Here is a 21218-nt window from a genome sequence, read left to right on the forward strand (position 1 = left end):
GTGAACAAAACAGTAGTTACAGTTCCATAGACTGGAGGAATTCCACAAATATAAAAACTGCATTCCTTCTGTGGTTCCATTGTGGAGCTGAACTGAAATTCCCGTCTTTTGCAGCAATGTGGTTTCCAGATGCTCTTTTTTTTTTCCTTACACATTTTTATCCTGTGCCAGAACTTCTCATGAAAAACACCGTTAACTATTACCTGTCTTCTTCCATCATTACCAAATCTGCTAATTGCTGCTCCTCATACCAGAGTTCCAGGTGTTCTTGGTGTGTAATCTTCACACATGTGAGTCTGTTGTAGTTTATAATATGAGTTATAAGCCAACAACAGCGTGGAGTCATCGAGTCTCACCCCTCCAGTGTCCATTTCTGTGATGTGTGTTTCAACGTGTGCATTTCACTTCAGGAGGTTGCAGATCTGTGCACTTAAATATGTAAAGCTGGAATCCTTTAAAATGTGGACTTTACATCTGAAGATTGGATAGATTTATGAGTTTAAAAAAAGAGGTGATGTTAATTTTACCTGGAGTTTCGGCTCAATCATCAGGCAGATGTTGCTCATCTAATTTCCCTTTGCTGTGGATCAATAAAGAATTGTTCTTTATTGGTGGAACTGAATCAATATGAATCCAGAAGGGTTTTTTCCAAGCATCCAGATGTTTGCAGTGTTCTGACGAGATGGTCTTCTGATCAGCCTGCATACCCCTCTGCATCATCACATGTGTTTTAGATCCAAAACACATTGTTAGTGAAGCCTAACGTTGGTCATGAAACCTGAAGTTGCAAAAAATATTAAAAATAAGTACAGACAAAGGAAGTCCAAACATTCAAAAGGTGCACAAAATATCATAACAACAGAGAACAGACATGACAAGGAAGTGGCCAGAAAGTGGCAATAAATTGTAGCAGCCAAACAGTGACTTTAAATGTGCAGAGCTCTCATGTCATGTCTTTTATATCTATATCCCAGTATTAGGCCAGTTCTAACAATTCTGTCCAAATTACAAACAAAACCAAAGTGAACGTTTGTTACTATGCAGTAACAGTCATGAATGCTAATTTTTAAATAAGGAGTACATTTACCACGAACCACAAATGTCACATGTACATGTGAGAAGACAAAAAGTTAAGTTGAAGTTTCACCACTTCCTGCCTCCCTATTTTGTAAATTAGAGCTCATCACTGTGTACACAGGCTATGACAGGACAGAGTTTACGGGGCCTCCATCAGGTAACTTTTCTTGTCAGGCCTGTTGTAAAACACGAGATTCAAAGCCATCGTTCTGGAATAAAGAGATGATCGTTGTAGCGCCATCCAGTGGGCAACGCTATATATTGCATCAGCATACACGTGTTTCGAATGAATACGTGACATCATGAGTTTTGATTTGCAAATTTAAACATTTTTTTCATGGCACAAGACTGAGCAGCTGTTCCGACCTAAACCCCCGCTGTCACCAAAATGTCTTTTCTCCTGTAGATTTGCCCGATGTAATGTAGGCGGGAGTATAAGTGAGTGAATATTTTGCAGATTAAGTTGGATTCTGAAGTGAACAGGGAACCAAATCATAACCTCATAGGTTAATGGTGAAGGTTATAGGTTTGTTTGTTGTTCTAGTGTTGAAGATTTTATCAGAATCATCATCATACAGGAAATGAAATAACCCCCCATTTCCCCCCTCTCTCTCTCGCTCTCTCTCTCTCTCACACACACCCACACACACCCTCCCTCTCTCTCATGCAGCAGTCCAGTGATTAATCAGTTTGACCTTTTCCACCTATACCTTTCCACCTTGAGATGTTTGAGGCTCATCATGGGGATCTGCACGTCACAGTGAGTAATCAATAAGATTAACTGCCGTAAAACCGTCAACATTGCAAAACTTGCCAACCGTAGTTGCAGTAAAGGCTTTCCTGGAACTGCTGCTTACACAAAATGTCTTCACAAAGTGAGTCATTCAAATGAGTCTCTTGAGACTTTAAAAAGCGGGTTCACGACAGAACATGAGGAAATAACAGTTACCCGTTTAGAATAGAAGAGACTTGAAACAACTTTTCAGAACTTGGTAAAAGCTCCAGAAGTGGCAGCATTTACAGTGAATGGAGTGAATTTGACCGTTGAAGTTATCGGTCACCGAGGTGCGTCAGGTTGTGTGTTGTGTGCATTGTGCAGGACACAGTTAGACAAAGAGTGATGGTTAATAACTTGAGCCATTTCCTGTTGCAACACTCACTGTGATGTTATTATAGAAATAGCACACCAGAGTTTCACCATAGTTCTGAAAATACCTCCTCTAGGGTGTTTTTTGATGTGACTGGTGTCAGCATTTTAATCTGGGCTGACCTGTATCAAGCAGTTATTTTATGTTGTATAGTGTCATATTTATTTATTTGCTGTCCTTTTTCCTCTGTTTCCACTTTAGAACGAAAAAAAAAGACGGTGAGCTGACATTTTTTTGCTCCCTTTGCTTGATGCCTGAACCCATAATGACATCATGACACAGTTAAATTCTTCTTTCAGGAGCTTCTGCACGAACAAACAACCAGAGTGTAGACCAGGTAGGCCAAAATCTGCAAAACCTTTATCGGTAGAAAGTCTCAGCACATATGGAATACGATGTTATTATAGAGGATGGCGTCGGCTGAGGGCTGTTGTGGAGCAAATGGAGTTTGTGTTTCATCAGCAGGAAGTGAAAAGCCCCACTCAGGCAAAAATATGCCTGTTACACAAAACCGTATATTTTTAAAATCTACAGAGTATCATCACAATGAAAACGTCCAAATCATCATCGCGCTCTGTGTTGCAGCAGAAGGAGGAGGATGTCACGTACGCCTCTGTTGACCACAGCACAGACAAGGGCTCCAGGAGAACAAGAGCCCCCAGCGACAGCGACTGTGAATACTCAACAGTTCAGGTCCCGGCAGCTCTCCCTCACGCTTCTGCGGCCTCCGCTGCCAATGACGGCGAGGACGACTATGAACTCATGGGGTGACATGCGCGCGTTCACCACACGGTGAACGGGGGGAGATCACTGACACTGTTGTTGCATCTGAACTATCTGGATTTTCTGTGAAAATCCCCTCCACCAAAAAAAGAGAGAATAAAACGGAGAGAATGGTCATCATGACAACAGTTGTCTGTGTGGACAAAGTGTGCAGACAGAATCAGTTTCTGATGGTTTTATTTATTCGCCTGTTGGATGTGTATGGAAAGCTTGACGGACTGATTCTGTTTCATCGTATTTTCGCCTGTAGAATGTTTCTACAGACATGTCCAACAAAAGGAGGCATTTCTGTCCTTTGAAAGATGACAAAATACTTTCACACAGCCTTGGATTTTTTTAAAGTTTGTATTTATATTGTTATTACACATAGACCACATCCATTATTCTTTAAGCAGGAGCATATCCTTTTGCTCCTTTGATTTAATAAAGTATCGGGCTCTGATCTTCACGTCTTCAACCATCTGTTTTGTTGTTTATTTGGATCCACCATCAAATATCACCATATGCAGTAGCAATTCTTCCTGAAGCCTCCATATTACATTGTCAAACAATATTTTTATTCTAAGCCAAAGCAGACATTACACTGGCATATCATTCATACTAACAGCCCGTTCATACAGTGGCTCTACTATTTACTTTTTATCTAAGTAAATGACTAAATCAATAGATAAATAGCAAGGAAAGCGGAAAGACATAAACAAAAGTATCCTTACATTTTAGGATCACAAGAAAATTAAGTTCATCAGTGAGAAGCACTTAATATAATTGTTGTAAAGGTATCCCATTTGTAAACAAATATATTTTTATTTTTTGTTAATAATAATAATAATAATAATAGATTTTATTTCAAAGCGCCTTTCAAGACACCCAAGGACACTTTACAGTACAACTATGCAACAGTTAAACACTATTTACAATTTAAAATCATAGGTCAGCTTCACAGTTAAGATTTCAATAACAGTTGCAATAGCACCAATTACAACAAAAAAAAAAAGAAAATAGTAGGTGAAACATACATACATACATAAGATCAACAAAGCAACATATAATCATAAACCTAAACAAAGAAAACAATTAAGGGTGGTGCAGTGAGTAAGCCAGACAAAAAAGGTGTGTTTTGAGGTTTGATTTAAATACGGGGAGAGAGTCGATATTTCGAATGTCTGGTGGTAAGGAGTTCCAAAGGTGAGGAGCAGAGCGACTGAAAGCTCTGGCCACCATGGTCCTGAGGTAGACAGGGGGCACAGTGAGGTTGAGGGAGGAGGAGGATCTGAGGGGGCGTGTTGGAATGGCAATGTGGAGGAGGTCAGACAGGTAAGGAGGGGCAAGTTTATGGATGGCTCTGAAGGTGAGTAGAAGGATTTTGTACTGGATCCGGAAAGTGATGGGAAGCCAGTGGAGTTGTTGTAGGATGGGGGAGATGTGGTGGGAAGATGGGGTTTTGGTGATGATGCGGGCAGCTGAATTATGGACCAGTTGTAGCTTGTGGAGAGATTTTTGAGGGAGACCGAAGAGGAGGGAGTTGCAGTAATCTAAACGTGAGGTGACAAGACTATGGACAAGGATGGAGGTGGTGTTGGGGGAGAGGGAAAAGTAGCATCTGTTACTATTTGAAATTAAATACATTTAAATTCAATTTGAAATAAATGAAATTAAATGGAAATAAATCTCACGTCACCTTTGCTCTGTAGTGAAATGGTCTTCACGCTGGCAGATCTATGCGATCTAAATTGTGTTCTTTTGGGCTACTTGTAAATTATTAAAATTACTCTGTGTTGTATTGGACCTGCACCATAATCTCAATGTGATAGAAGTGGTGCCTGAATTGGTTGCTTAATCAGGTAGCTTGGCATAAATATTTTACAGTGTCCGACTATGGCCATGCCTCTTCTCATCTTTATCAACAATATAATCATCCCACAACATTCTCTCATCAATAATTAATCCTAGTAACTTTATCAATTACATTTAGGTTCAAGGTTAGTACAGATTTCATCTTAAGATTTGAGCCTAAAAACATACCTGTAGTTTTTTCAATATTAAGTGCTAATTTATGTCCTGTAAGCCAGTCCTTAACTACTCCTTAATTTAATAAAATAACTTTTCTTTACTATCTTAACGGATAATGGAATAATCTTGGCACTTTTCCTGGGCTGATAGACAAAAAGATGTCTTAAATTAATCTTAAATTCTTAAATTAACAATAAAAGAAAGAGGCAAGGCAAACAGATCTGCCACAGGTTTAAGTCTGATTTGGATCATCAGGTCTCGGCCTGGTCGTTGCTACTAGATGTGTATGAACAAACCAACTTGGGGGACCCCACCATCCCCCACCCCCTAAAACCAAATAAAGAAAAGAAAAGAAAAGCAATGACATTTTTACCTCAGCTATTCATTCTTTAATCTAAAGGACAATGCAGTCATGACTAAAAAGGCAACCACGCTAATAATGATGCGCAGTAGTAACGAAGTATAACCTGCAGGAGAAAGAATGAAACTTTGTTCAAAGATTTTGAATGATTATTACATGTTTGAAACATTCTGCTGGAGATTTTACCTCTTTTGAGTGCTGGCTGCAGGATCTGCTGCTCTCTCCAGTACGGGTGGTCGATAACGCAGGTCAGGTTTTCTGTGTCTGCCCCCTCGAGGAGCTCTAGACGACTCTCCACGCTGAAAAATCCACCATCTTCCCGCAGTGTCTCCATGATGCTTCCTGCTTGACTCCAGCTGACGCTGGCAGCAGGTTTTGCTCTTTCAGCCCGGCACACTGCCACCATCTTCTCACCCTCAGACTCCAACCATGCTGATAAACTGGGAGGAACTGAGCCAACAATGATAAATTAACACAACTTTTTAAAAAAAATCAAATTCAATAGAATTATGGATAAAATGCAGTTTGCAGGGAAGAATAAGCAACTTCTACTCCAACCTCAATGTGGGCCGAGCCTTTGTAGGTCTATTTTTATTGATAACAGATTTAAAATGCCACCCTAGTTTTATTCTTACCTGTAATATCCATGTTGATCTTGTGAACTTCATTTCCTCCTGTATAAACAGACTCACATATATAAATTCCCACGTCATCATTTGACAGGTTTGGGATGTGCAGATACGATTGTCTTCTGGATGTGTTATGGAGTGATTTTCCATCCCTGCAGGTGTCCACAAGTGGTCCCCCAAAGTCAAAGGCAATTCTACAGACTTTTGGGGGGTTTGTCAGGTTGATGTTCCAGACAACAAACATGATCGTATTCCACGTCCGGTTACTGCAGGTCAAATTAACATCACTCCCCAAATTGAAAGTTGCATTTCTGACTGAAAAAAAAAAGACAGAATTATGACATTCCTACATAATTCTGCAACACTTCATGCTACTTTACATTGTCAGTATGTCATGTTTAGAGCCCAAATAGCACTATATTCACACACAACTATACAAACCCTTTTGGCAGACGCAGTAAGCTCATCGACATCAGTCTTAGTGGTTTGGTCTTCTGTAAGCAGATTATGAGTGTTCTGACTTACCTTTGCATCCTTCACAGGTGTAGACCGTTCATACAGTGGCTCTACTATTTACTTTTTATCTAAGTAAATGACTAAATCAATAGATAAATAGCAAGGAAAGTGGAAAGACATAAACAAAAGTATCCTTACATTTTAGGATCACAAGAAAATTAAGTTCATCAGTGAGAAGCACTTAATATAATTGTTGTAAAGGTATCCCATTTGTAAACAAATATATTTTTATTTTTTGTTAAAGTAGCATCTGTTACTATTTGAAATTAAATACATTTAAATTCAATTTGAAATAAATTAAATTAAATGGAAATAAATCTCACGTCACCTTTGCTCTGTAGTGAAATGGTCTTCACGCTGGCAGATCTATACAAGTTGTGTTCTTTTGGGCTACTTGTAAATTATTAAAATTACTCTGTGTTGTATTGGACCTGCACCATAATCTCAATGTGATAGAAGTGGTGCCTGAATTGGTTGCTTAATCAGGTAGCTTGACATAAATATTTTACAGTGTCTGACTATGGCCATGCCTCTTCTCATCTTTATCAACAATATAATCATCCCACAACATTCTCTCATCAATAATTAATCCTAGTAACTTTATCAGTTACATTTAGGTTCAAGGTTAGTACAGATTTCATCTTAAGATTTGAGCCTAAAACCATACCTGTAGTTTTTTCAATATTAAGTGCTAATTTATGTCCTGTAAGCCAGTCCTTAACTACTCCTTAATTGAATACACTGTTTAACCCTGTTCTTTCCAAAGAACTTTTCTTTACTATCTTAACGGATAATGGAATAATCTTGGCACTTTTCCTGGGCTGATAGACAAAAAGATGTCTTAAATTAATCTTAAATTCTTAAATTAACAATAAAAGAAATAGAAAAGGCAAACAGATCTGCCACAGGTTTACGTCTGTCCTTGCAGATTTGGATTATCAGGTCTCGGCCTGGTCGTTGCTACTAGATGTGTATGAACAAACCAACTTGGGGGACCCCACCATCCCCCACCCCCTAAAACCAAATAAAGAAAAGAAAAGAAAAGCAATAACATTTTTACCTCAGCTATTCATTCTTTAATCTAAAGGACAATGCGGTCATGACTAAAAAGGCAACCACGCTAATACTGATACGCAGTAGTAACGAAGTATAACCTGCAGGAGAAAGAATGAAACTTTGTTCAAAGATTTTGAATGATTATTACATGTTTGAAACATTCTACTGGAGATTTTACCTCTTTTGAGTGCTGGCTGCAGGATCTGCTGCTCTCTCCAGTACGGGTGGTCGATAACGCAGGTCAAGCTTTCTGTGTCTGCCCCCTCGAGGAGCTCTAGACGACTCTCCACGCTGAAAAATCCACCATCTTCCAGCAGTGTCTCCACGATGCTTCCTGCTTGACTCCAGCTGACGCTGGCAGCAGGTTTTGCTCTTTCAGCCCGGCACACTGCCACCATCTTCTCACCCTCAGACTCCAACCATGCTGATAAACTGGGAGGAACTGAGCCAACAATGATAAATTAACACAACTTTTAAAAAAAAAATCAAATTCAATAGAATTATGGATAAAATGCAGTTTGCAGGGAAGAATAAGCAACTTCTACTCCAACCTCAATGTGGGCCGAGCCTTTGTAGGTCTATTTTTATTGATAACAGATTCAATTACAGTTACTGCAGGTCAAATTAACATCACTCCCCAAATTGAAAGTTGCATTTCTCACTGAAAAAAGACAGAATAATGACATTACTCTGATATGATAAAGCTTTGCAGCAAATCCGGCATGAATGCAGGAAAGCGCAGAAAATACCCCAGGACACAGTAGAATCACATTATGTTAGTGCCACCTTTCATGGTTAAGATAACCAACATAGCAATTATTCATAGAAAAACAGTCATACATCCAGAATTCAAGTGCATACTTTTAGGAGTTTAAACAATTTGGAGTTAAAAAACAAATTTTTCTTTGGGTTCTTTGAAAGGAACAATGTTGTGTTCTAAGTATCGCTAATTCATTAATATAATGCTGGACTTGCCATACTGGAAAGGAGGAGGAGAGGTGTAAGCCACTGCACTGCTTTGATTAGTCCCTAAGCCAGACAAAGGTGCTGGGATGGAAAAGGTTAGTAAAACATGGTTTTAGTTGGAAGGCGGCAGACTGCAGGTCAATCGTTTTTTCTGACTGAAAAAAAGACAGAATTATGACATTCCTACATAATTATGACATTCCTACATACTTCTGCAACATTTCATGCTACTTTACATTGTCAGTATGTCATGTTTAGAGCCCAAATAGCACTATATTCACACACAACTATACAAACCCTTTTGGCAGACGCAGTAAGCTCATCGACATCAGTCTTAGTGGTTTGGTCTTCTGTAAGCAGATTATGAGTGTTCTGATTTACCTTCGCCTCCTTCACAGGTGTAGACAAATGCAAAGATGCAAAATATCGACCAGTGGATGTCCGCCATTGTCTTGATGAGGACCTCTGTGTTCATCACGCAGCTGAAAAGACTGACAGAGCTGATCTGGTTTGTGGCAAGATCATTAGTTTCCTGACTGATAGCAGGAAGTAGAATGTGAGACTTCCTGCTGAGACCTTACTTGCTCACATTTCCTCCAGAGATTTAAAAAGATTAGATTTTCATACCGATCCATGCATCTGTTTTTGCACATATCTCTGTTTTTTCTGTATCATTATATCTAGGTTGTTTTTTTTAAATTTTATTTCATATCCAAATATGATAAATATGTATGTTAATTACAATAATCAGAATAGCTTTATGATGCATGAAAAGGCCACAGAGAGGTCAAATGGAATATTAAGTTAACTTGAAATTATTGTGCGGATTCACACATGGTTAAAAAGAAAGCTGCTGAGGTTTACCTGAAAGGTGAAGGACGTGTCTTGACTAAGGTCAACAGAGAATCAATACTTGGTTTATTTTGTTTTCTCCATTTTGAAATCAAATTTTTAAGCTGTGTGTTATTGTTTTATTATCCTAATATTTCTTTAATCAAATCCACAGTTGTAAATCTAAAAATAGGTTGTGTTTTTAATTAGTAATGTTTAAATAATGAGCTCAGGAGACGTACAATCCAGCAGTGCATGCTTTCTATCGATAGATAGCAGCAAAGCCCTTCGTGCATTCAAAGTTTCATTTTCATATGTCACTTCATTTCTGAGGAAGTTTACTGGAATTTATGAGTCATTTTGACAGATTACACTTTGTCCCACACAGCATGTGTACTACGAATAACTATCCAATCAAACCTCTGGAGAGTTTATAGCATCAGATATTAAGTCAACGTCAGTATTTTATGTATCTGTGCTAATATGTGAACATTCAATCCCTTTCTGGAGTCCAAGTGTTTTTTAATGGGTTTCCATTAGAAGAAACAATCAAAAAATCATAGATCAGATCATTTTAATGTACATTTAATAAAACAACAAAGATTTATTGCCCAATACAGGGGCAATGTCACTTCTGAATTATTTTCATTTATTAATTTATCATCAGCATATATGTACAATAATCTATAAATATGTGCAATAAGAACAAACATCAGCGTCACTGTCATTAGTATATAAATTCAACCTAAAAATGCCTATGTAAACTTCATGTGGCTCTTCTAATATTATGGCCTCTCAGTCCAGCCATTCCCTTATTAGTGGGTCTTTCGCTTTTGTTCCACCAGATCCAAACATGAGCGATAAACATATTTGGTATACCCCTGTTCTAGAGTCTTTGAAGAGAATTAACCTTAAAGGATTTTGTTTTTCCAAAAACATGCTTACGTTTCACAGCCTTCTGCTGCTCACCAAATGTCATGCAGCATGGAAATTGCGTGTGTGATTTACACTTTTTTTAAGCTGTTATGTGAACATGACTGCAGATGAGTTATATAGAGAGTTCACACGTTGAACATAGCTGGCGTAAGGCTCCACTTCTTCCATTTCCTCTGTCTGAAAAGTAAAAATCACACTGATCTCACACAACAAGCACCACACAACAGATGAACTGGTGTGAAAGATACCTACAGGTGCAGTTTTAGTCTCTGAGCCATCAGACTGCTGATAATATCTGAAAAACATTCAATGGTTCAGACAGACGCGTGAGCATGCAGGTTACTGTCTGATCCAAAAGGATTACTTACCGCATAACCACTTTCTTCTGTACATAAAATAAAACTCCTCCCAACAAAACAAAGACTGACACTATAGTGATGATAGTGATCCATGGAATCCTTCCTGCAGTCAGAGTAGATTCATCAATGAGCTGCAGCAAAATATTACTAGCCCAGCTATAAAGGGGTAAATACATATCCCAAATCATGCAATTGCTTCTGCTGGAGATTTTACCTCTTTTGAGTGCTGGCTGCAGGATCTGCTGATCTCTCCAGTACGGGTGGTCGATAACGCAGGTCAGGTTTTCTGTGTCTGCCCCCTCGAGGAGCTCTAGACGACTCTCCACGCTGAAAAATCCACCATCTTCCAGCAGTGTCTCCACGATGCTTCCTGCTTGACTCCAGCTGATGTTGGCAGCAGGTTTTGCTCTTTCAGCCCGGCACACTGCCACCATCTTCTCACCCTCAGACTCCAACCATGCTGATAAACTGGGAGGAACTGAGCCAACAATGATAAATTAACACAACTCTTTTTTTTTATCAAATGCAATAGAATTATGGATAAAATGCAGTTTGCAGGGAAGAATAAGCAACTTCTACTCCAACCTCAATGTGGGCCGAGCCTTTGTAGGTCTATTTTTATTGATAACAGATTCAAAATGCCACCCTAGTTTAATTCTTACCTGTAATATCCATGTTGATCATGTGAACTTCATTTCCTCCTGTATAAACAGACTCACATTTATAAATTCCCACGTCATCATTTGACAGGTTTGGGATGTGCAGATACGATTGTCCTCTGGATGTGTTATGGAGTGATTTTCCATCCCTGCAGGTGTCCACAAGTGGTCTCACAAAGTCAAAGGCAATTCTACAGAGTTTTGGGGGGTTTGTCAGGTTGATGTTCCAGACAACAAACATGATCGTATTCCACGTCCGGTTACTGCAGGTCAAATTAACATCACTCCCCAAATTGAAAGTTGCATTTCTGACTGAAAAAAGACAGAATAATGACATTACTCTGATATGATAAAGCTTTGCAGAAAATCCGGCATGAATGCAGGAAAGCGCAGAAAATACCCCAGGACACAGTAGAATCACATTATGTTAGTGCCACCTTTCATGGTTAAGATAACCAACATAGCAATTATTCATAGAAAAACAGTCATACATCCAGAATTCAAGTGCATACTTTTAGGAGTTTAAACAATTTGGAGTTAAAAAACAAATTTTTCTTTGGGTTCTTTGAAAGGAACAATGTTGTGTTCTAAGTATCGCTAATTCATTAATATAAAGCTGTACTTGCCATACTGGAAAGGAGGAGGAGAGGTGTAAGCCACTGCACTGCTTTGATTAGTCCCTAAGCCAGACAAAGGTGCTGGGATGGAAAAGATTAGTAAAACATGGTTTTAGTTGGAAGGCGGCAAACTGCAGGTCAAAAGTTGAGTCAGAGGAGCCACAAAGAGAGTGATTTATTAAATATTCACATGCTGTAAATCTCACAGGCTTGAAAACAGCACAGCCAGCTTGTTGTTGTTGTGAATGATTGGGTGGCTGTCAGCCACAATAAGGCACAACCACAGAAATTAAAGGTTTGTAACCACAGTGGACTCAAAGTACGTCAGTGTCTGAAATCTCATCAAATGTAGCCTCCAATCTGATGGGCAATAGCCCCTAACCCTAACCCTGACCCTGACCCTGACCCTGACCCTGACCCTGACCCTAACCCTGACCCTGACCCTGACCCTAACCCTGACCCTGACCCTGACCCTGACCCTAACCCTGACCCTAACCCTGACCCTAACCCTAACCCTGACCCTAACCCTAACCCTAACCCTAACCCTGACCCTAACCCTAACCCTAACCCTAACTCTCTTTTTCTACACGTGAGTCGAACATTTTCCTCCACTACGATGTTCTTTCCATTGACTGTTTGTACTGAGTCATACTGCGGCAAGGTAATAGTTACAGCTCCATGACCATCTCTCACTTTCATCTACTCTTTAAAAGTTCCTAAAAGTCTCAATAACTAAAGTGAAACAAAGAGCTCAAAAGTGCCGATATACAAACCTTTTTCTGTACTGAGCACTTCTGTCAACAAGGGAAGAAATGCAGCCAAAATCCACTTCACATCCATGGTCCGGTGTCCTCAGGTCCTCTACGTGACGGCTATCGCAGCACATTAACATTAAGTCTCTGTCCTGGAAGCAACTGGCAGCCACATGAATCTCAGCACTGTCTTCCACCGTGTGCCCCTAACGCCACTTCACCTAGTTGACTTGTGTGTTTTAACTGAGACGTGGAATGAACAGTGCTTTCTGTCCTTCCTATTACTCCTCACGCAAACAGACTGCCTTTTTCAGCCACACAGGATGACGAGGGCTGACATCTCAAGACACCAGTTTCCTTTCCTGTTTGTCACATGATCCCACTCTTTCTCAGTTTGTGAAACGGAGGATCTAATCGTATATACTAGACTTTTAATGCGACGAGCTGAGACATTATTTTAAAGAGGTGCTGACTTTTACTGCACACACTTCTCCATGAGTGATGTCGTGCTTATTCTGTAAGCTGTTACATAAGGTGGATACGAAGGCATTTTTGACCACGCTGCTTAAAATAGTTTGTTGTTTCTCTTTGTTGGTTCCAGAGAAAGGACTTGAGGCATGTTACATCAGTTTTCCAGTTTAAGGTTGTTAAATTGACCAAAACTGACTGGTTTCTGGACTGTGTTGCAATCACAGCAACGTGAAAATAAACATAAGGAAAAATAGCTCATGAAAGCCAAGTTTAAAGTTGGCTGTGAGCAATGTTTTGAGTGTTATTTTACAAAAAAAAATTAATCTTGTTAAAATTTTAAATAAAATTAATTATTATTTAAAAACTGAATTAAGCAAAACCAGTTTATTACATACTGTATGACTCATGTTGACTACAACAACTGCATGTTCACATTAGGATGGTGCAAGCACATTTCTGGTTGGGTAAATTCTGTTGATGCATGCAGGCATTATCAATTCACAGTTTGCAGATTAAAATGACTGATTATTAGGCATCTTGTTGAGTTTGTGGTTAACCTCGCAGCAGCTCTCAGTTCAGAGATAGTTTATAGATACTGTTGGAATGCAATACCTCTCGTGTGTCACTGCTAATCTGCGTGTTCTTTGAATGAAGACTTCAAGAAGAAAAATGCCAATTTCAAAATGTATTTAGCAAATAGAACCAAGTAAAGATACAAATATTACAGAGCTCCGGGCCAGTTCATAACCCTACAATAACAGAGTCCATTGCCAGGGCATGAAGTCTGACAACCTAACTATCCCTTGGCCCAGTCTTTTATGGAAACACAGATGCAAATTATCAATGCTCATACAGTCCAATCCAGTCCCTCGGCTTGAATGACCTCGTCCTCTTCTTCCAGTCCCATTCGATGTTGGTACAGTCCTTCTTCTCCATTGTCTTCCCAGATGGCCAGATCAGAGTTTACATTCTTCATGCAAATCAGCATATCATCACCACAATGCTGTCTCTTTTTACGTTGTATGTTTAACACCTCCAGATTGTCTCCTGAGATTACAACTGTCGAAACAACAATCCTGTCAGAGGAATGTCTCTGATCGTTATTACACTTGCTAAAGATTCTACCATACCTAACTAATAAAGTACTTCTAAGAGAAGGCAGGAACATATGGTAGAACACAAAGTAACAAGATAAAGACAATTCTCTTCAATACTCAGATGAAGTTCATGGATGTGGATAAAATTGCGATCTACTTTGCTGCTATTCTGTTTTTTTCCACTAAGATTAGACATAACCCTTTATGCAGCAAACTATCAGCTGACTTCGAGCTATCACACGCACACACAAATGAGGTTTCCTCAATAATTGCAAAACACTACTCTACCGTTTAAAGTAATGCCTCATGCTGTTTATCTGTGTTCTTCAATTTTAACCATGACCCAAAAAAAGACAATAAAAGCTAATGTGGAAGAATGCAACGTGTAAATGTAGATAGGCACACAATGTTTCCTTTTGATAACACGTCTTCCTTATAATGTCAAACTAACCCATTCTTGTGCCCAATAACATTATAAATAGTAAAAATAGGTTGATTTTGTTGAAATTTTCACAATTCTTGTTGGTCTTTGTTTGTTTTATGAACAATTACACACAAAATGAAAGTCTGAAGGGCTGCCTCTGTTTTTGGATTTTTGTTTTGTTTTGGTTTTTTTGCACAGGATTCATTAATGTCTTATTTTTATTTAATAAGTGTCATCTGTATTTAGATTGATGTAATCTGTATTTATCTGTATTTAGATTAATGTAACACTGTGTCATTGCGAAAGCTACGGCGAGTAACGTAGGTCCTTGTTGTACCAAAACAACAAAAAATTATTTTCGTTTTAACTTCATCGCTGAGGGACGTTTCAACACCACGCAGAGAATATATATAGCATTTAGTCACAAAATAAATAAATCAAGCGTTTTTTGTCCGATATTAAGTGTGTTGTCTAATTTTATCACCATCCGGTGCTATCGCCCAACCATGACTCGATCTCCATGGTTACAGTCCGACACACACTGGAAGTGCCTAATGTAGCTGTACGATAAAAATAAGCAAAATGAGCACAACGGCAACTCTTGAAATCCCTCCGAAGAAAACAGCTAAAGTAGTTAGACGACAACGCGCTTATGATTATCTGTACGGTAAGTGTGCGTGTTGGAGGCGGGAAAGCCCCCTCATCGACAGCCGTACTGCCTCGGGTGACGTTGTGCTCCTGCCACAGATCCGGTTTTCACGGTTTCCTCCGAGGTGGACCATTACCGGGCCGGTCTCAAGGCCCAAGCAACCAAAGACCGATTTGTGAGTCTTTGTCCTTTAGATGTAATAAACAACACAAACTCTGTGGAGTTACTAACACAGGACACGGCGTAGGAAGCGGGGGTTCTAGCTTTATGACATTTTTGCGAGCAAATTCAATAAGGAACAACTCCTATCACTTATAGTGACATTCAAATTCGTTGTGACGTTGTAAGGTTTCTTCTCTCTTCTTTCTTTCCTGATGTAAAGTAAAAGTCAGTGAATTGAAAAATGGCTTTCTTTCAAAACGAGCAAATGTGTGAAAGAAGTGCACATCAAATGACTGGGACATAAAATATTCAAAAGTATGGCATTAAATCCTTCCTGTTATAGCTTTAGTTCTTAACAACTATACCATTTCAACATTAAAGTACCTTGTCTAACATACAGATCTTCACTGTGTAGGTTCTTAACTGTTCCCTGTCAGGTCACCTGCAGCACAGCCCCACATCTACTTGTGTTTTATACATAAACCTTGCTTCAATGACAAAAACACACAAAAGGAATGGCATTCCTATATGATGATTTCCTGACAAACCTAAATTTATGTGGACGCTGTCCCACTTTTTCTTTCATTTTAGGACTTTCATTGATATACAAACATTTCAACAACCAAAAGCACAAAAATTATGTCATTTTGTATTTGATTTCTGGCAGATTTGACCTTTAAAGAAATTTGAAAAGTAGTTTGCTTGTAATGTAGTATATTGTTTTCTATCGAGCATTTAACCTGCACATGACCATTGAATGACCAGTGTACTATAGTCTTCACAGGACTGATGGAAAACCTTTACTGACAGCATTTCTTTGTGTATTTATTAAGAGGAGGGTGGCTGAGTTTAAGTCCATGTTCAGCAGCCTGTCCCATCACCCAACATATTCGCTTCAGCTGGACTCTGTGGACCCAGTTCCAGCATTTATTGGCCGACGGTGGCGAGGCCCTACGGAGCAGAACATGGTGGCTCTGCAGCAGCTGGCGGGGTGAGCACACATTTCATATAAACGCCTTAACTCGACCTGCAAGCCTTGTCACAACACATTTGATTACTGATATATTTCTTTATATTTTTGTGCTGTATTCATGCGACACCTTAACAAGCGCGACGTATTTTACGGATGCCCTGTGATCTACGAGTGCTCACAGTAGGTTTGCGAATCAAAAAATAGCACAAATGCTAGGACATAGCCTGGCTTAATGTAACCTGAGTTATTTGCCTACACAACAGTAGGAGGCGCTGTAGGTCACTTTAAACCAAGCTCTAAACTGGTTTACAGGTTTTATTGGGTTTGATCTACAAGAACTGAGAGATTCAGGGTTCGGCGGTGGCTTTAATGACGCTAACTCGTTGCCTACTGATCAAACCAGATAAAACAGTTTGGAGCATGACTTACAGCGCCACCTGCTGTTGCGTAGGACAACTTTCTCAGGTTACCTGGCAACAAACAGGCTGTCCTGGCATGAACTTTAACACAGATCACGGCGGAAAGATCACACCGCAAATAACATCGGGATTTTTGTCTTGTTTTCTTTTTGAAGGATAACCATTATTTTTGTACTTATAATACATGTATTTTAATATTTTTTAACATGTAGGATCCATTTGTTTGTATTTCTGAGACATGTGATGTTTTTTGTGTCAAGCATGATTATTAGAAGATCGTTATGCATTTGATAGGACTGTTTGGCATTTGCAAAGAAAAATGCCTTTGTTGATGTTTTGAATTTACAAACTTCGCTGTTATTCCTGAATCATGGGTCATTTTTAAAAACATGGTTGTTAGGTTGTTCAGTTTTGGCATGATTTCAGCTCCATTTATTTTTTTCACAGTGTTGTTCCAAATTCGCAGTCATGGTTGAAAAAGGAAGAGTGCCAAATAAGAGGAACTGATCGCTGGAAATACTTCAAATGGTTTGATTATGTAGTACTGTCCACAGACTGCAACACATTCATGCCCTATGATGGCCAGTAGTACCAAAAATATTCCTAGAATAATTATTAATAAATTTGCTTATGTTTCTAGCCCTCAGATTCCTTTTGAGCAGCAGCTTTCACCAGGTGGAATCTCTGCTTTGCCTGGGTAAGTTCAATGCATTCTATTTACAAAAATAATTTTCTATATAAGTAAATATATTCAACTGAAATAAAGAGGAGATATTCTATTTAATGTTAACACATTAAAAAATTTGGAAATTGGGACAGAGGCCTGACAGACCCATGCCATTAACGCAAACACAATTCCAGAGTGTCTGTGCCACCTCATCACCATATTTACTAGCTTCGCTTGCAGCCTAATAGCTCTTTACAAAAGCCTGCACCTTTCCTCTTTCCAGTTAACCTGTGGTATGTTACCAGTTCATGCTTCAACTTTCAGGGTTTTTGTTGCACTGCCCCTGCATATTAAAAGAAACATTACAGCATTTAATTTCACAGAAATATGTATTAGATATATATGTTTATACTATTTTTAATGAGATATCGGTCAGGAATGGTTTGCCTATTTTCATAGCCTGGTATTGTATATGTTTTACAGTGTTGCCACTTTTGAAAAAATGTCTTTTATACCAGGGTGGCACCGTAGTGCTCTAAAAGGTTTAAAACATGCACATGTGACAGGGCAAATTTAAAACTGCCCTGAGGTATGAAAGTGCATGTGAATAGTTGTGTGTTTTTACTGGGGCCCTGCAATAAACTGGATGGACGGACGGACGGATGGATGGACTTTACAGTTGTAGCAATTTCTTTGCTAAATGACTCTTATTGTCTTTTCTTGTCTTTTCAGAGATGATATTGTCTCCACTACAGTCAGTTCAGATGACCGACCCACTCATGTCACAGTAGGGGTCCAGACAGATTACAGGGAAAGTGAGGCGCAGACAGACCCCTACAGCCCTGAATATGTGCTGCAGCCAGGAGCAACACCTTCAGAGCTCCTGCAGCTGGCCGCTTTAACTTGGGGTAGATCTATCCATACATCACAGGGTTTGATTGGTGATAACCACAGTGGTTATTAATCCCAATTACATTTATAATTTTTGGTCCAATAGGCAGTGGTCTACCCGTAGGCCTGAGGGAAATAGAGATGATACAGCGTGCACGTGCTAAACAGGCTTGGAAAGCCACCCTTCCTCCTCTGGATGACCTCAGTCAGCTGGACAAAAGGAGAAAGATGATGGAGGAGATGGAGGCCCAAGACTGGGCTTTCAGAGAGGCAGAAATCCAGAAGTCAGTATTGACTTACAATTTAATATATGAGTTTTTATTGTGCTGTTTAAATGATCAGAGAGCAAATCAGTTTCCTGTGCAATGTTTTTGTTTTCAGCATTGAAGCATGTGCCATATTTTAAACACCTACCATCGTAATGTAAAATGTAAACATGATGAGAGCAGAAATGTGGCATTGGGTCAATATTCACTGCCTGTGTTGGTATCATGTTGTTCCATTCACTGGGTCTTGGTAAAGTGAGTAGAATTAAATCTGAATCTTTTATCCACCAGGTTACATGAGGAGCGCCACGCTGTATCAGTGGACCTGCTGAAACAGAGAGTTATGAGTCAGGAGAAAGCCACCAATCAGACACTGAACAAACTATATTCTAAAATACAAAATGAAAAGGAGAAGAGGCAACAAGCAATTCACGATGACTACATGCGGTGTAAGAAAACCACAGTTAGAATGAACATATGCTGTTTTGGTTTTAATTTCCAATATGCAATACTGCCAATTTTCACTTCTGTTTTCACCATTATTGTCTGAAGCTCTAAGAAAACTGGAAGCAAAGAGGCAAACAGCGAAAGAGAAGATACTGACGCTTGAAATTAAGCATTCTGTTGCTAATGAGACTTGGCTCCACACTGACTTCTCTACCAACGAGAGTGCCTACAACGACTATATTAAGAGCCACTACTTACAAGAATATTCTGGTTTGACTCTTAGATTTGATTCATTTGTTTTTTATACAGTCACCTTAAAGACAGTTTTTTCATTTTACTCTTGGAATTATTTTTAAATCGTAGGTTTGCAAAAGCTAGAGTTAGGACTCTTCAAACCGCAAGTGAGAAGACCTAAACTTAAACTTAAAACCACCATAGATGTAATCCACCCCCCTGTCTCAGCCAAGCTGAAAACATATAAGGTTTGAAAGAGATAAATATGATCTTTATGCATATCACCCATGTTGGTTACACACCTGATATGGTTGCACAGGCCCTGAAGAAAGAGATAGAGCAAGTGGAAGAGAAGCCCCTGCGCTTTCTGGTCAAAAAAGAGAAGCCTGTCCCTCGTCCTGCTACACCCACGGTGCATGAACCCCCAGAGGTCAGCTCATGTCTCATTCAAGACAGTAATGTTGCCTTAGTCTATTCATAGCTGAGACGTTTGCTGTCTCCATCCCTGTTCAGGGTGAGGAAGAGGAAGAATGTGCAATCATCTTCATACAGAAGCTACTGAGAGGAAGGAAAGTCCAGTGTGAGGTCTGGTGACGTCCACACGCAGAAATGATGTTCATCAGGCTCTGAGGAAACATGAATACATTCAGCCTGGGCTTTGTGTAGATGTTACAGGGTATAGAGGACCGTATGGATCTCATCCAGGAACTACAGACCGTCCACGCCCTGCAGGAAGAGGAACAGGAGTTACAGGACGCTGACAGAGACTTTGTACTGAGCCTAAAAGAACAGAGAGACAAAGCGAGACACCAGGTGAGACACACCTGGACACGGAACAGTGCTTTAATCTGTGGCATAACACTGTCTCTCCTATGGACAGACTTTACAAGAAGAGACATCTGAGGCTGGAGCGATGGGTGCAGAACTTCACCATCTGTTGGACACACTGTCCAAAGAGCTGATACGTCTCCAGGAGGAGCGCAGGATTCATGCTTTGGTTCTATTGGCTGAGAGAGACCGACGCCTGCGAGAGGCTGAGGAGAGTGGAAGAAGACAAGTGGAGGAGCGCAGACGAAGAGAAGAAGACCAGATTTTCAGACAAGTGCGCATTTGAGGATTTGTATATACGTGCGTGCAGCTTATATGGATTCATGCTCAGAACCTGTTTGTTGCAGGTGGTGCAAGTCCATCAGGAAACTGTGGATTTGTATTTGGAGGACATCATCCTGGACACCTTAGAAAACACCACCGACCAGCGGGCCAGAGAGGACATCCACAGAAGGGCGCAGGAGGTCAACCGCCTTGCTTTTGCAATGGAGGAAAGGTAACAAAGCAGCTGGCAGCAAGCGATTCTCAAGCTTTGACCATGAGAATAATCATGAATTGTGTTGCGCTTGTGTGCGATTAGCCGCAACAGACTTCAATCTGAGGAGATTGTGTCAGAGCTGGTGTACAGTTTCCTAATCCCAGAGATTGAGAAGATGAGCTTCAGACAAAAAGGTATCTTTATTGTTATTATGATGCTTGTTGTTGTTGTTGTTGTTGTTGCATTTCTTATGTCTCTTTATTTAGTGCACCAGAGGCAGCAGAGACATTTGCAGGCTGCTCGGGACATCATCCAGGAGAGGGTGGAACATGCTGGGAATCATCCTGGCAGTCTGGGGTCCTCACAGCTCTCCGGCCCCTCTGAAGGTGCCAGCAGCCAGGACAGGAGAATCAGCCGTGTGGATGAAGAGCAGGAAGTGAAATGACCGGATTATGGTCGTTTATGAAAGGATGACAAGAATAAAGTCTTGGTTTATTAAATGTTTCTATGGC

At 39.8% G+C, this 21218-nt stretch overlaps 3 protein-coding genes across 7 annotated transcripts; 1 reads left to right on the forward strand and 2 right to left on the reverse strand.

Annotated features, from left to right (window-relative positions):
- Window positions 1-4911: 4911 nt before the first annotated feature.
- LOC115246499 (cell surface glycoprotein CD200 receptor 1-B-like) lies at window positions 4912-9093 on the reverse strand. Of its 3 annotated transcripts, XM_029845671.1 has the most exons (6): window positions 8928-9093; window positions 8556-8627; window positions 7759-8022; window positions 6015-6323; window positions 5566-5829; window positions 4912-5485 (listed from the first exon to the last, which is right to left on the reverse strand). In XM_029845671.1, the coding sequence occupies exons 1-6, from the start codon at window positions 9019-9021 to the stop codon at window positions 5397-5399; spliced, it is 1092 nt and encodes a 363-aa protein (XP_029701531.1). In that variant the 5' UTR covers window positions 9022-9093; the 3' UTR covers window positions 4912-5396. The 3 variants fall into 3 exon arrangements, with proteins under 3 accessions (XP_029701531.1, XP_029701542.1, XP_029701544.1); XM_029845682.1 differs by lacking the exon at window positions 8556-8627 and having other exon boundaries at window positions 8928-9091; XM_029845684.1 differs by lacking the exon at window positions 8556-8627 and having other exon boundaries at window positions 8844-9090.
- An 887-nt stretch (window positions 9094-9980) lies between these two features.
- Window positions 9981-13087, reverse strand: si:ch211-214p13.9 (cell surface glycoprotein CD200 receptor 1-A). Of its 3 annotated transcripts, XM_029845694.1 has the most exons (7): window positions 12722-13087; window positions 11958-12029; window positions 11335-11643; window positions 10887-11150; window positions 10682-10775; window positions 10566-10608; window positions 9981-10490 (listed from the first exon to the last, which is right to left on the reverse strand). In XM_029845694.1, the coding sequence occupies exons 1-7, from the start codon at window positions 12786-12788 to the stop codon at window positions 10401-10403; spliced, it is 939 nt and encodes a 312-aa protein (XP_029701554.1). In that variant the 5' UTR covers window positions 12789-13087; the 3' UTR covers window positions 9981-10400. The 3 variants fall into 3 exon arrangements, with proteins under 3 accessions (XP_029701554.1, XP_029701563.1, XP_029701561.1); XM_029845703.1 differs by lacking the exon at window positions 11335-11643 and having other exon boundaries at window positions 12722-13085; XM_029845701.1 differs by lacking the exon at window positions 11958-12029 and having other exon boundaries at window positions 12722-13077.
- A 2129-nt stretch (window positions 13088-15216) lies between these two features.
- On the forward strand, window positions 15217-21210 carry LOC101068126 (cilia- and flagella-associated protein 91-like). The gene is made up of 17 exons (XM_003961761.3): window positions 15217-15359; window positions 15440-15516; window positions 16337-16494; window positions 17343-17423; window positions 17536-17592; window positions 18295-18470; window positions 18560-18737; window positions 19011-19168; window positions 19272-19436; window positions 19530-19648; window positions 19720-19830; window positions 19914-19985; window positions 20067-20213; window positions 20281-20502; window positions 20576-20724; window positions 20809-20900; window positions 20973-21210. Exons 1-17 carry the CDS (start codon window positions 15275-15277, stop codon window positions 21149-21151), a joined length of 2226 nt encoding a protein of 741 aa, XP_003961810.2. The 5' UTR covers window positions 15217-15274; the 3' UTR covers window positions 21152-21210.
- Window positions 21211-21218: the final 8 nt, after the last annotated feature.

This window comes from Takifugu rubripes, chromosome 1, assembly GCF_901000725.2.
Source record: "Takifugu rubripes chromosome 1, fTakRub1.2, whole genome shotgun sequence".
In the NCBI taxonomy this organism is placed as follows: domain Eukaryota; kingdom Metazoa; phylum Chordata; class Actinopteri; order Tetraodontiformes; family Tetraodontidae; genus Takifugu; species Takifugu rubripes.